Source organism: Ambystoma mexicanum, chromosome 3q, assembly GCF_040938575.1.
Source record: "Ambystoma mexicanum isolate Mex_15411 chromosome 3q, UKY_AmexF1_1, whole genome shotgun sequence".
Taxonomy (NCBI): Eukaryota; Metazoa; Chordata; class Amphibia; order Caudata; family Ambystomatidae; genus Ambystoma; species Ambystoma mexicanum.
In genome coordinates this window covers 772530734-772543687 of record NC_090926.1, presented here as the reverse complement: position 1 = coordinate 772543687, position 12954 = coordinate 772530734, and the positions used below count along the sequence as shown (strand labels likewise).

The 12954-nt window shown below is 49.3% G+C and overlaps 1 protein-coding gene across 3 annotated transcripts in view; it reads right to left on the bottom strand.

The window, feature by feature from the left end:
- Positions 1 to 12954, bottom strand: part of CASKIN2 (CASK interacting protein 2) — a 545439-nt gene that overhangs the window by 277048 nt on the left and 255437 nt on the right. For all 3 annotated transcript variants that reach the window (XM_069654797.1, XM_069654799.1, XM_069654800.1), the window contains 3 exons: positions 10040 to 10135; positions 9236 to 9366; positions 9026 to 9134 (listed from right to left, as the gene is read on the bottom strand). In XM_069654797.1, the coding sequence (XP_069510898.1) occupies positions 9026 to 9134; positions 9236 to 9366; positions 10040 to 10135 (336 nt within the window). The remainder of the gene's footprint in view (positions 1 to 9025; positions 9135 to 9235; positions 9367 to 10039; positions 10136 to 12954) is intronic.

The window sequence follows — 12954 nt, the reverse complement described above, 5'->3', positions numbered from 1 at the left end:
CGCACACGCGTCTTGTGTCCTCTTCACAGCACCGACGGGCATGGGAGGTCTTGGGCAAGGGGGTGGGCGTGAAGATGTCGGATGTGAAGCAGAGGCGAGACAACAGTGCAGGAAAACTTAAACAGCTATTTCCAAGTCGCATCCAAAAGGCCTGAGTGCACCCCGCGCGCCCACTGATTCCGTGGATAATTAGTATGGGCAGCTTGTCTTAGTGAATGCATTCTTCCTAGAGCCGATAACATTCCTGAATGTGTACTGTTTATTCGGGGAAGGCATTTTACCGTGTTTAATCTTCCCTCATGCCCCTGAGGCTGAGCTCGGTGGACTGAGACTCATCGCCTGCAGTCATCTTTCCGCCTCCAAACGCGCGGAGGAGCGAAACTCAGTGTGCTTTTCTCAGCAACATAGTTCTCTCAGGAAAGCACACATCTCCTGAGGTCATTGGGTTATCATCCTACAGTAGGGGGCAAGGATGCCGTCTGGGCCTTTCAAATTTGCAGTTGCAGCCCTATACCATTAAGATAAAATATATATATTTGGTGGACATATTACACTGGTGTAAAAGCCTAACTACACTCCAGTGTGTGGGGAGTGGCTACACCTGAATTACTTAACCCCGAGGACGTGTGACGCAGCCTGCTTTGTTCAGACACTAGCACCGAATTTTGTCCCTCGACCGTCAGCATGTCTAAGACGAATGGCGCGAGGAGGAGCAAACTGAGAGCGACCTAGCGCTCAGCTTTAAACAGGTGCTGGAGAATTCATTAATGGAAGCCATGGCAGAAGGAGTGGGGCCCATACAGGAAAGGCTGGCCAGCCTAGAGTCTATCCTAGGGCAGAAAAAGCTGAGCATCCAGAAGATAAAGGAGAACACCTCCGCGAAGGCTGACGCCACAAAGGTGAGCCTTCAGGGGAGCACCACGACCCGGAAGAGGATATCCTCTTCTACTCCACCGGGTCCACGTCAGAGGGCAGATCATAAGGCCCCAGAGATCGCTGACGCCTTTGGTAAGCTTAAAAAAGCCTTCCTCCAAAGGGCAGCGGTGCCAACCCTCCTGACCCCCTGCTCAGGAGAAAATAATATGGGGGATACAGATGAAGATGATGGCGGCGACTCGCCTGAAGCATCAGCATCCGCACAAGAAGAGGAAAGTCAGCTGCTTGCCATTGGAGGCAAGATAGCCAGGAAAGAAAAAACACCTGGAGCCTCTGGAGACAGACTTGTCTGACATGTTCGAGCCAGCGGACATCAGCAACACCAGGTCTTCGGACTGGCAGCCATCCCAGAGTGTAGCTAAATACATGACTCAAAGAATTAGAAAAGCCCTCAATAAAGATACATGGGCACGCATGAGAGCAGAGTGCCCGCACCCGGACCTGGCAGGAAAAGTAGCAGAAACTCCCAAACTCTATCAAAAGATGCCATTTGTCACTAAATCTTCAAAAGATATAGGAAGAGAATGGACTGATCCTGGCGGAGTTGTCAAGAGAAACTGTTAGACATCTCTGACCCACTAGCAAAGATAATGGATCTGGAAGAAAGAGCCTGTGACACCGGTGAGGAGGTGCCGGTGGAGACTCTAGCTAGTGGGGCACAAAGAGCTGTCTGCCTCCTGGGGAATGCAAACTGTACCAGATCTTCACAGAGGCGTAGGAGCCTCCTACTGAAGATCGATTACCAAGTTGAGCGACCTGGCAACCTACGAAGCAAGGACTCTTAATCAAAGAAGCTTTCGGTAAGGAGATGGCGAGGTTCATAGGTACATATGCCTCCTTGGAGAAAGCACAAGCATCTATAAAGAAGATCTTCCCGAGTAGAATTTTTGCCGGGACTGGCCGGTATCGCGGTCGAGTGGCCGGTCACTTCGCATCATCCCGAAGATCCCAGGGCAGCAGAGCCCACTACTGCAGTCTAAACAACAGGACTCCTTCCGCTCAAGGGGAAGAAACACCAAAGGTTGTAGAGGAAGAGGAGCAGGCAGAGCTCAAGCATCACCCTCAGGTGAGACAAGTGCGCCGTGCATATCCTCAGGTAGGAGGGATGATGTGGCAATTCTGACAAAACTGGCATGCGCTGTCCAGCAATGCAGGGGTATTGCAAACTATTCAAGGGTCCAGGATAGAGTTCGTGCAGGGCCCAATTCAGACGTCAGCGGAGGAGTTCCTCCAGAGCGAGCTCGCACAGCTCATAGACAAGGATTTGTCCTGGTGCAAAGGAAAGAGAAAGTGCGACCAGTGATATACTTGAAGGAACTCAACAGCTGGGTGTTATACAGGCACTTCAAGATGGAAGGCATTCATCAGCTGCAAGATAGCCTCAGGAAAGACGACTGGCTTGCCAAGATATACCTGAAAGACACGTACGTGTCCCAGTGGTGGCAGCAGATCGCCCATACCTAGCATTTTGGTGGGAAGAGCGATTTTGGCAATTCAAAATGCTGCCTTTTGGCCTAGCGTCAGTGTCTTGGGTGTTTACCAAACTCATGAGGCCTTTAGCAGCAGCCATCAGAGAGAAGGGCATCCGTATAAAAATTTACCTAGATGACTTCCTCTTGATGGCATACAACATCAGCTGGGCTGTGTCATCCTCTGAGAGTGAGGGAGAAGCTGCTGTTGATGGCCTACAAGGTTTCGTGGGTAGATGGGCAATACCTGGAATTGCAGCTCTGGCTGCCCAGCTCATCTCAGACTCCTAGGGCACATCCACGCGCAGGAGCTACAATGCAGTGTGGTACAAGTGGGAGAACTGGTGCACAAGGAGAGGTATTCCTCCAGTTTCTGCCCCTGTAGTATAATTTCTTAATTTTCTGGCAGCTCTCCTAGATGAGGACAACACCTTCAATACAAGAAGTGTGCACAGGTCAGCCATATCAGCCGGACAGGTAGCAGTGGACGGCTCTCCAGTGGGAGAACACCAAGCGGTAGTCAGACTCATGAAAGGGGCGAGGTTCTGTGCGCCTCCAGCGCCAAAATGCACTCAGCTTTGGAATGTGACCGCAGTGCTGAGGTTTCTAGGCACCTGGCTGACAAACAGGTACCTATCGATAGCACAGCTATCAGGGAAGCTGGTGATGCTCCTTTGCCTAGTATCGTATAGAAGAGTCTCTGACATTAGGGTTTACGGCCCTGAGGGCGTGACCTTTACCTTAGCTAAAAGAACTAAGAGGAATGCCACTTCGATTTCATACCTGTACATGCCCGGGCACCCGGAATTGTGCGTCCTGTCCAGTATCAGAGAGTATGAGACCAGGACAGCAGATCATCGCCCTGCAGGGACTTAAGCTACTTATCGTGCACAAGCGGCCGTTTAATGCAGTGGCGTCTGACACCATAGCTCGATGGGTCAGAGAGATCATGCAGCAAGCGGGGATCAGCTTAGACCAATTTGGGGCTCACTCTGTGAGAGGAGCCATGTCGCCCATAGCGTTTGCTGCAGGCGTACCGCTCGTGGCCATTCGGAGTGCTGCAGACTGGTCAAGTGACAGCATGTTTAAGCCATTTTATTTCAAACCTATTCCATTCCTGGCAGAAGCGGTAGCACAGAGCTTTGAACAAGCATAATGCGTGCCTCCTGTCTTGACATAGACTGAAGATTACCCCTGCTAATAGCGCATGGAGTCTTGATTCTATTAAAGACACATAGGCGAGCATTATTTTCCCGCCCAGCGCATGCACTGTATTATTGCCATTGTTTAACCCACATTTTCTCAAGTCGTGTGATATAGGGCAGTGCATTCTCCCTCCTTAATGGCGTCTCTATTCTGATTTGCAAGGAACGACCAGAAAAACGGTTGAAAGGTAACATGCAGAGGACGATCAGGAGTTTTCACTAGTGGCTGTGATGCGGTTGCCGAAGAAGGCAGCGTGTTCGTCCTGGAGGAATGTGCCTGGGACTTTTGTTGGTTCAGTGTGCCATGTTTTATGGAGTTGCAGTTCAAAGCATCCAAAGATGAGGTGGAGCTGGGAACAGGAAGTAGTTAAGAGGCTACAGACAGAAAGTTATGTGGACTACAAGAAGAAAGGGAAATGTAGTTTTTCAAAAGAAAAAAAGGAAAAGTTGTTTGTTTTTTCTGTCTGAAGTGTGGAAACTGCTGAGGAAGTTGCAGAATAATGCTCGTCTCCTTAAGAGTATCAAGACTCCCTGTGCTATTAGCAGGGGTAATCTTCATTACTAGCTCTTCAGTGGACAGTCAACATGTCAGCTGTCTGCCACCATGATAATCTCCTGCGATTAACATGCCTGCAGCATTTATTTGCAGCCCTCGTTATTTAAGCACTCCACGGGTGCCTAGAGAGTTTTGAAAGGGGGACCCCAATCAACACACTGAAACGGGCCACCACAAAACTTCAGCTGGCCCTGAGCAGGTGCGCCAACTTTTAAACTATGCTGGGGCACAGAGGTGTTGCTGGGGGGGGGGGCTAAAGGGGCTATAGCCCCTGGTCTTTTGGTTGTAGCCCCGGATAGAATCTCAGGAGCTACACCCAACAGGCTAGCCAGCCCCGAGTCCAGCCAGACCAGACATTACCATAGCCCCGGATCTTTTCCAGACCCAGCAACACCCCTGCTGGGGCAGGAGAAGTCGGGGAAAACTTTATGGCCCATCTATAGCCCAGGTGAAGTCCCTTGCCACAACATCATTGGGAATAGCACTGCCTAGTCCTTGTTTTTAATGACACTTCACTAACACCCTAAACAAAAAATAAAAAAAAACAAGTGATGGAAGGTTGAACATTAATCATAACCACTGCCCCCCCGTCCACCCCCCCCCACCCCCGTCCCCCGGACAACCACCCAGCCAGAGCATAATCATTTTAGCCCTTCTGCACCACTAGAAAAGGGGACCAGCCACTGGGAGCAGTCCAGGCAGACTTTCGAGGCCATGTCTCATCTGCATGGGCCATAGGCAGTGCAGGCCTAAGGTCTGCTAGCGCCCTGTGCGAGATTTGAGCGCCCCTGCCCACCACAAGATTCTTTAATAGGCGCTGTTTACATGACATTGAGATGGAGGTAATGCGCCCTTATTTGCTGCAGCGTGTTGGCACACTTGAGGCCGCACTCTCTGAGCGCACCTTGAGCCGGCGCCGGCCATAGGATTTACAGTGAGGTGCAGCTCGAGTCGATAGGTTTACTGTGACAGCAATCACATGAACAGACCGGCTGGAGTGGGCCAGGAGACTCTGGCTGCTTGGGGGCAGCTGCCCGCCACGCGATCCAACCCCTGGAGGCAGAGTACGGGTTGCCCAGATAACTCCCGCACTTTCCAAGGCCCCCATCTGGTGGGCGCCAGAATACAGCAGGAAGGGAGCCACACTTAGAAATATCCACAGGCAACGCCCCCCTGGCAAAAGAGTGACAACAAACCTCCGACTGGGGGCGGAATGTATCCCAAGTCACAATAATCCTATCCCTCACGGAACCAAAACAGCCCAGTCGACAGCCACCCTCTCAACCAGCGGGCTTGCACAGACAGAACATATTTCCTTTTAAAACCTCACAGGAAACACCAACTAGAAATTCCAATGAAAAACGGAAGAAAAAAAGCCACAGCCAAGATTAAACTATTTTACCTGCATAAAAAGCAGCAAAGCGGGGAGAGACTGATTCACCAAGCATTTCCAGACAGAATGGCAATGATTAAACATTGTGTGAACTAAAAAGACTCAATCCCAATGGGACTACCGTAGGGAACCACCAGACTACCCCAACCAATTATAAAGCACGCACCTGGTCCAGACTGGATGGAAAAGGCTCTTCCTCAGTTTGGGTGAGGGAAAGCTGGAATACAGACATATCTTGCAGAACAGTGAAAGAAACAAAGAATGAGGTCGTCCCGTATAATGAATTAAAGCAACCGGTCTCAATGGGAATCAAGAGGATGACTGTTTGAGGTCGAGACTTGGTGGATGTGTGAGTGTGCCCAGCCAATGGTGCACACTGATCTTGTAAAATTTTGCATTTTATTAACTGTACCCAGTGTTTTTCACGTTTCAATTCATTGTTGTGTCTCCTTTGCATATCTCTGGTCTTGTCTAACTCAAAAGAGATTTCTAATATGTTTGAAACCTTTTTTGTATTAAGTATCTATGGGGCTCATTTCTGGTCCGGCGGTAACCGTGTTGGTGCATCCGGCGGGTTGCCACTGTACCCATAAACATGTATCGGTGCGTGACTTCCAGGTGCCACTGGGGGTTTACAACCCCGGCGGCCCGGAAAGTCCGGCGCCAGTAAAATGTTCTTCCCCATTCCCAGAGAGTCCAATATGATTCTCTGGGAACGGGGACACGGAAGCACCGGCAGCATTCGTAACAGTGCCGGTGCTTCCGTGACGGGTCTGCCTACCGGGGCCGCTGTGCCTGGCAGGGTCAGACCTGTCGGGCACGGCGGCTCTGGCAGGCAGACCTGTAAGCTTACCGGCACCCTTGTTTCTGGACCGGCAGGGTCTGAATGAGGCCCCATGTTTCTTTGGTTTATATGTATTTTTGATAAATAAAATGTACTTAATTTGGCCTTGTCTGGTAAAATTCTGTGTAAAATGATCTTCTAAATATCAACATTGGATTGTTCCCCATTTCTCCCATGCAAACTTTCTTCAAATTTGGCCCAGGGTTCCTTTTTCTTGTTGTTTATTTTTTTGTGTATGCAGATCAGTGAAAGAAGAGACAGCGGAACATATGGAATGAGGACAGAAGCACGCGGGAGAGGTTGCAGCTGGAGGAGGCATTGCTCAATGAGGAGCAAAGATGGGAGCGAGAGGTTGGCATTGGAAGAAGCAGAAAGACAGAGGCAGGAGGCGTATTGAGACAGTGAAAGGAGGAAGGGTGAGGCAGGAGAGGCGAGACCCTCCAAGGGAGATGGAGTGGATGAAGCAGAAAGTCTAGAAAAAGTCGCAGTGTTTGTGTTGGTAGGGAAGAACTCTTGCCCACAAATATCTTGGGGTTCTAGCACAGATCCTGAACTTGGTGAAAGGGCAGAGTTGAGAAAGAGGAGCAAGTCACGCAGCGGGATCGGTTCTTGTTGAGAGGTTGTATAACACTGAGAGCGTATAAAGGAGAAGAGATAAAAGGAACGTATTATAATATCCCTCTCACACATGGTAGCGCCCTTGCCTTGCCCTACTAGCCCAAAGTCAGGCCTGAGAACTGAAAAGCCCAAGACTGTGGTTGACTCCCACGAAACCAGAGCCTTCAACTGCCTCTTGAGGAACCAGGGCCTGTAGCTGGCTCGGGACCCTGCATACCGCCCTTGGCTGGCTTTAGGAGGGAGGGATGCGACAATAACTGCAGCCTCAAAATCCACCGGGCAAGAAATTGACTTTTTATCTTCTACACCAGAAAGCATTAGAGCTAAGGTACTTCATACGAGTCACTATGGCACAAAGCCCAGGAACGACAACATTTCGACAGACTATGGTAGGAGGGTCCTGAAGCCTGTTAAACCACCAGGTAGTGTTGGTTATCATTATTAGGGTATCTACTGCGCGCAGACCTAGTTTCTGGAAACAACAGAGAGCTTTACAATCATAGGGTGAAGAACAAAGTCAGGGAGCAGAGAAACAAGGGAGTTGGGAACGAACAAAAGGGGAATGAGACTTAGTGACTTGGTATATATAACCAAGCCTGACCACGAACCGATTGAGATTTTAAAGGTTCTGTGAATGTGTATTCTGTGAGCCTCTGCACTGTTGCATTGAGAAGTGTCCCTCTTGATGGAGCAGCCACCTGTTCGAACCAATAGGCCTTACTCCAACCTCTGTATATGTGTATACATCATAGTTGCACCCAAACTGTTTGACCTGGAGTCTCCTGTTGATTGCTCAGCTCATGACGCAAAGGTAGCAAGCAAAGCACGCACATCGGAGCCTAAACTCTCTCACTTAAGGAAACAATATAAAATCCAAAAGTGACAGGTGCAATGCTTTGAATCAATCATAACTACAGGTGATGCTCTGGGAAGCCTTCCATAACACCCTACCATTGTATGCAAATCATTCCAAGTCTTGGCACCAATGTGAGTAGTCCTGCCCGAACTCCTAGCCCACAAGTCCAAACATGGCTGGGATTGCTTGTGTTCCCATACAGAGAGGACCTGTCCTAGCAGTTCAGACGTGGCTACAACTGTCTTGCATCCAGTTGGTCCCAGTCTCTAACGGCACAGACATGCTATGATATGGACGGCTACCCAGGGCAGACAGTTGCTATGGTTAATTCAACGTCTTGCATCCACCACAGTTGGATTTTACTTTCCTTTCCCCTCCAGAATTACATTTCACATGTAGCAACACTTATATTCTATCAATCTGTAAGAAAGTAAAGCCAACTGCTGCAGAGATCAGTGCACAACTTTGGATCCTGGGCGATCCAACAAAGCATGCCATCTTTGAGAGGCTGAACCAATGAGTAATAAATATTGTGCTGGCTCATGCCCACCTGATTCGGAGGTGGAGACCGGCAAACAGAACTGCTAGCAGACCTACACCATATTGGAGCATTTCCCCGTTCCCCAACATGTACAAATAAGAGCAGCAGGCAGTACCCACATGTCCTGGATGGTGGGAGACAGGGGAGAAACACTAAAGCCATGTATGACAGGTGGCAAGCCTTAGGTCCATGCAAACATCCCCATCCCCAAGAATGTCCCCCAACTAACCCACTAAGAAATGCAGTAGTAGGTAGGGATCACATGGCCACGACCCCTGGGCCTGGAGTCGGGGGAGTGAATCGTTCTGACTCCTTATACAGTGACGTCCCATTGGAATTGCATCATTTACTTCCCTTTTCTGCTAGGAGAGAAACAGCTCTTACAAGCAGTTTAACCATAACAGATGAGCAATCTAAGGGACAATTCAGCCGGTGGGGTGCACTACAATATTTTTTATACGTATGGAACACACAGTGTAGTCTAATAAACCAACCAATATATGGTTGGGAAGGTTGGAAACATTGTTCAATTGATATAGTTTTGGTTGAAGACACTAGAGTATTATATTTAAAACTAAGTCGCCCCAACAGGAGAGTTGATGCTCACCTCGAGCAGCAGGCGCACCACCTCGGTCTTCCCGTACAAGGCGGCCTCATGCAGGGCTGTTCCCATCTTGGTTTGTCTGTTGATCTCGATACCAGCCTTTAGGAGCTGCCTGTGGGGGAGAGAGAGAGAGATGGAGCAGTGAGCACTGGCAACTGAGGGTGGGCAAGGGCTGTGAACTCTGCCCCACACAGGGTAAGCAAAAAAGTTTACCGTATGATCTCTTTGTGTCCGTTCTTGGCTGCTAGGTGCAAGGGCGTGGTGTAGTTGGGGTCCCGCGGGTCCTTAGCTTGCCCCTCCAGTAGCGAGACACACAAATGGCTGTTCAAGAGCAACTGCACAACCTGGTAATGACAGAAGAGATGAGGCATGGCACAGGCCAGAGAATTGCCTTCAAAGGACTCTGCATTGTATTCAAAGCCATCTAACTCAAAACTCCATCTCACCTTCATGACAAACTCAAACCCATCACCCACAAAGACACCACACAAGCCAGCCATCACCTACTACACATCCCACTCTGCAAACTCACATGCACACAAAAACAAGCATTTACCCAATTGGCACCCAGGGCATGGAACACCCTACCTCTCCACATACGCACTGCATCCTCCATCACCACTTTCAGAAAGAGCATCAAAACATACCTTTTTCCCCACACATAACATTGCTCACCTCCACTGCAATCGCTTGTCTATCCTAACCTTCCTATCCTTTGCTGAAATATGTTTGCATTTCCCACCTTTTCATTATTTGAACCATGTAAGGAGCTCCAAGACCTTCTGGGTAGGGCCAGCGCCAAACAGTAATTCAAAAAAATATAGGATAGCACTGAGGAATAGGGTGGAGGGGCATACCACCTAAGCATGGAGGGCAAGGGGTGTTCGCACTGCAGGATGTGGAGGGGAGACGATAAAACATATGGCAAAGGGATTCAAAATGGCTAGAGGCCACTGGGACAAAGAAATTAAATATCAGGATAGAAGACATTCTGAGAGGGCTCTACAGACGGCTCACCTTTAAGCGTCCGAACTCGCACGCCAAATCCAAGGGAGTTTTCTTGGCTTTGTTGACATGGCAGGGGTTCGACTGATGCTGCAGCAGTGTCTCAGACTGTGGAGAAAAGCAGAAGGCGTCAGCAATGCCCAACACAATTGACGGGACACTGGGTATCCACATGCATCCCACCACAGAATCCAGTCACAGCATGGAAAGCCAGTGTGTGTTGTGGGGCTACTCTATCCATGGAGCGAGAATAACAGGGAGTTTGAACATTGTACCCCTGAACCACTTATGAGGTTGGTGCATGTCGATAGAGCATAGTGTAGTATTTACATCCCAACGCTGGACTTACTGACCAACTCGCTGGTGAGTGTGACGTTTTAGGAAGCCATTCTGTGGCCACCTCTGCAACCCGGAAGGCCTTCACTGTTCGGTCAATGAGGAGCACTGGATGTCCACGCCATAGTCGGCCTACATCCTGTGCATGTACAGGACAGGCTTGTGTTGTGAAAATTCGAATCTCTAAACAGCTGAAGCGCATAGTATGTCTGCACCACTCAGTGTCTCGCTGCCGCTTCCTTGCATTCTGCATTTCACTTGGCACCTTGGGCCTGGCATTCTCTACCCCCCACCCATACTCACGCTAAGACAGAGGACAAGGCGTCCCTTTAGAGGGTTTGTGAATGATGCCCGATCCCTATAGAGTGTTGAAAAAATGCACACTCTGTCAAACCTAAGAACATGGACTTTTTACCAACACATGCGGCCCCCGTCGTAATGTATCCTTAGAGTGGCCCTATATGTTGCATTAAGAATGTAGATTATGGATGAGCCACTGGAGCAGAGGTGGAAATGCTAAATGTCCGAATAGGCGGTCATGTGTAGTCTAGAAACAGTGCCACATCCCCTCCCTATAGTGAACCAAGCACCCAACCGTGCGAATGGCGACAGTGAGTGGCGGTGCAGGAGCGGCAGGGGCTGCGGGGGTGGTGGCAAAACTAGACTTGTTGGGTATTCTACATGCCACCATTTAGATACTAAAAGAGAACTCTGAGACACTGAATAGCAGAATGCAGAGTCTGCTGTTCAAACCTCCTGCAGTTTTAGGTGGGACGGTGAACTAAATTAACTCATTTTTGTATGCTCACATTCACCCAATTTAGATGCAGGGAAAGGACCATTGCCCTCCCTACTACAGCACTCGCAGACTCCTTGTCTTTACCCCCCGAAAAAACCTCTTTCTGCTTGTTCAGTTTTTAAGTTATGTTAATCGATATATGAATCAAAAAGTTTCATTAATAAAATTCAACCAATCCCACGTCCCCACCTTCAGCTTTGGATTCCCCTCTACACCTTTCCTTATTTACTGCTGCCTGGCTAATTACTACCACCTCTCCAGGCGCCTCTCAAGCCCTCCTCTGCAGTACACTGGTACTTTGCCTCCTAACGCTGCCGAACTACATTGGTCATCATCATCAGTTTGTCCCTTCCTTCTTCCCTGTTGTGTGATGAATCCTGGGGAGTCATCACTGAACCCCTGCCTAAAGTATCCTCCCATGTGGCATGGGGAAGGCAGCCACTACCGGATCCTGACCCTGGGAGTGGTATTCTGAGGGAGGATCATGTGGGGAGGAGACGGCTGTCTGGGGAAGGTGGTGACCCCATCAGTAGAGACGCAGTATTCTTCTTTTTCTGAGGAGGAAACCCTCATCATTAATTGGTATCTTGATGGCTTGTTGTCCCTATACAAATCCCCCCCCCCCCGTTGTAAAAACCCCAAACCCCTTCCTGCAAAAAACTCTAGGCAGAATGCCATTCATACCTCATATGTGATATGATATGATAGGTTATTTATAATGCGTTTAAACCCAGAGGTTTCTAAGCGCGGACCCGGGGATCGAACCTGTGTTGCTCCATGTCGTCTTGCTTCCAAGGCGAGCATGTTGCCGCTGAGCTATCCTCACGAGACAATGCACACAACACACACCTAATATTTCCTCTCTCTGATGTTTTTGTTCTAAACAAAAATTCTAAACAATAACACTAGAAGTACCCGAAATCCTATGGACTCCAACTCCCATGAAGCCTCAAGTACTGAGACGATGAAGAGGAAGAAGGAGAATATGTGGGATGAAGGAAACACCAAGCTAGACATGTGGGCTTGTTGTTGTAATGAAGCCTAAGTGCATGGGTCATTTAAAAATGGTGTCCGCATTCAGAGAACCAGAGAAGAAGGAAGCAGAACCGAGGGAAAAGTCAGCAGCACAGAAACAGACCGTGCTGGACAAGGCAGGCACTTCCAGGCAGGCGCTCGTAAGCGTTACCTACCGGAGTGGCGTGAGGCAAAGAAATACACCAGGCACTGTGAGAGAACCATCGGGGAGGCAGCAGCAGAGCTACCAGGGCTGTGGTAGTGCCGAGGAGCAGCGGTTTTGCCAGCGTGTGAACGCAGAGCTGCCAGGAGAGCTGGGAGAAGGTCTGCAGTGCAGGAGACACCATCCCAGAGAGGAAGCTTCACCGCAGCAACTTCCCATGGGTCATGAACGCTACCGGACACCGGAAAGTCTGCCCAGAGCCATTGGGGACCCTGGGGTGTACCGAAAGGCATGTATGCAATAAAGAAACAGTTTTAAATACCAAACAAGTAAAATACAAAGACAGAACTTGAACAAGTCTCCATATATGAGATATAAATGTGGGTAAAGTTGGAACAAGTAGTACTTCAAGCCAAAGAAGTATAAGCACAGTGAAGTAACACAACTGTGCTGTACTAGAAGACTGTGAACTCAGAAGTCGTCCTGATGAAAGGAGTACATCAGTTAGTGAACATTGGGGTAAGGGGGGAGATAACTGGCAGAGAAGCATAACGGGATCTGCAAGACCCCAGAAGGGGATTCCTGGCAGGGGAGAATACCAGGAAGTCCACTACA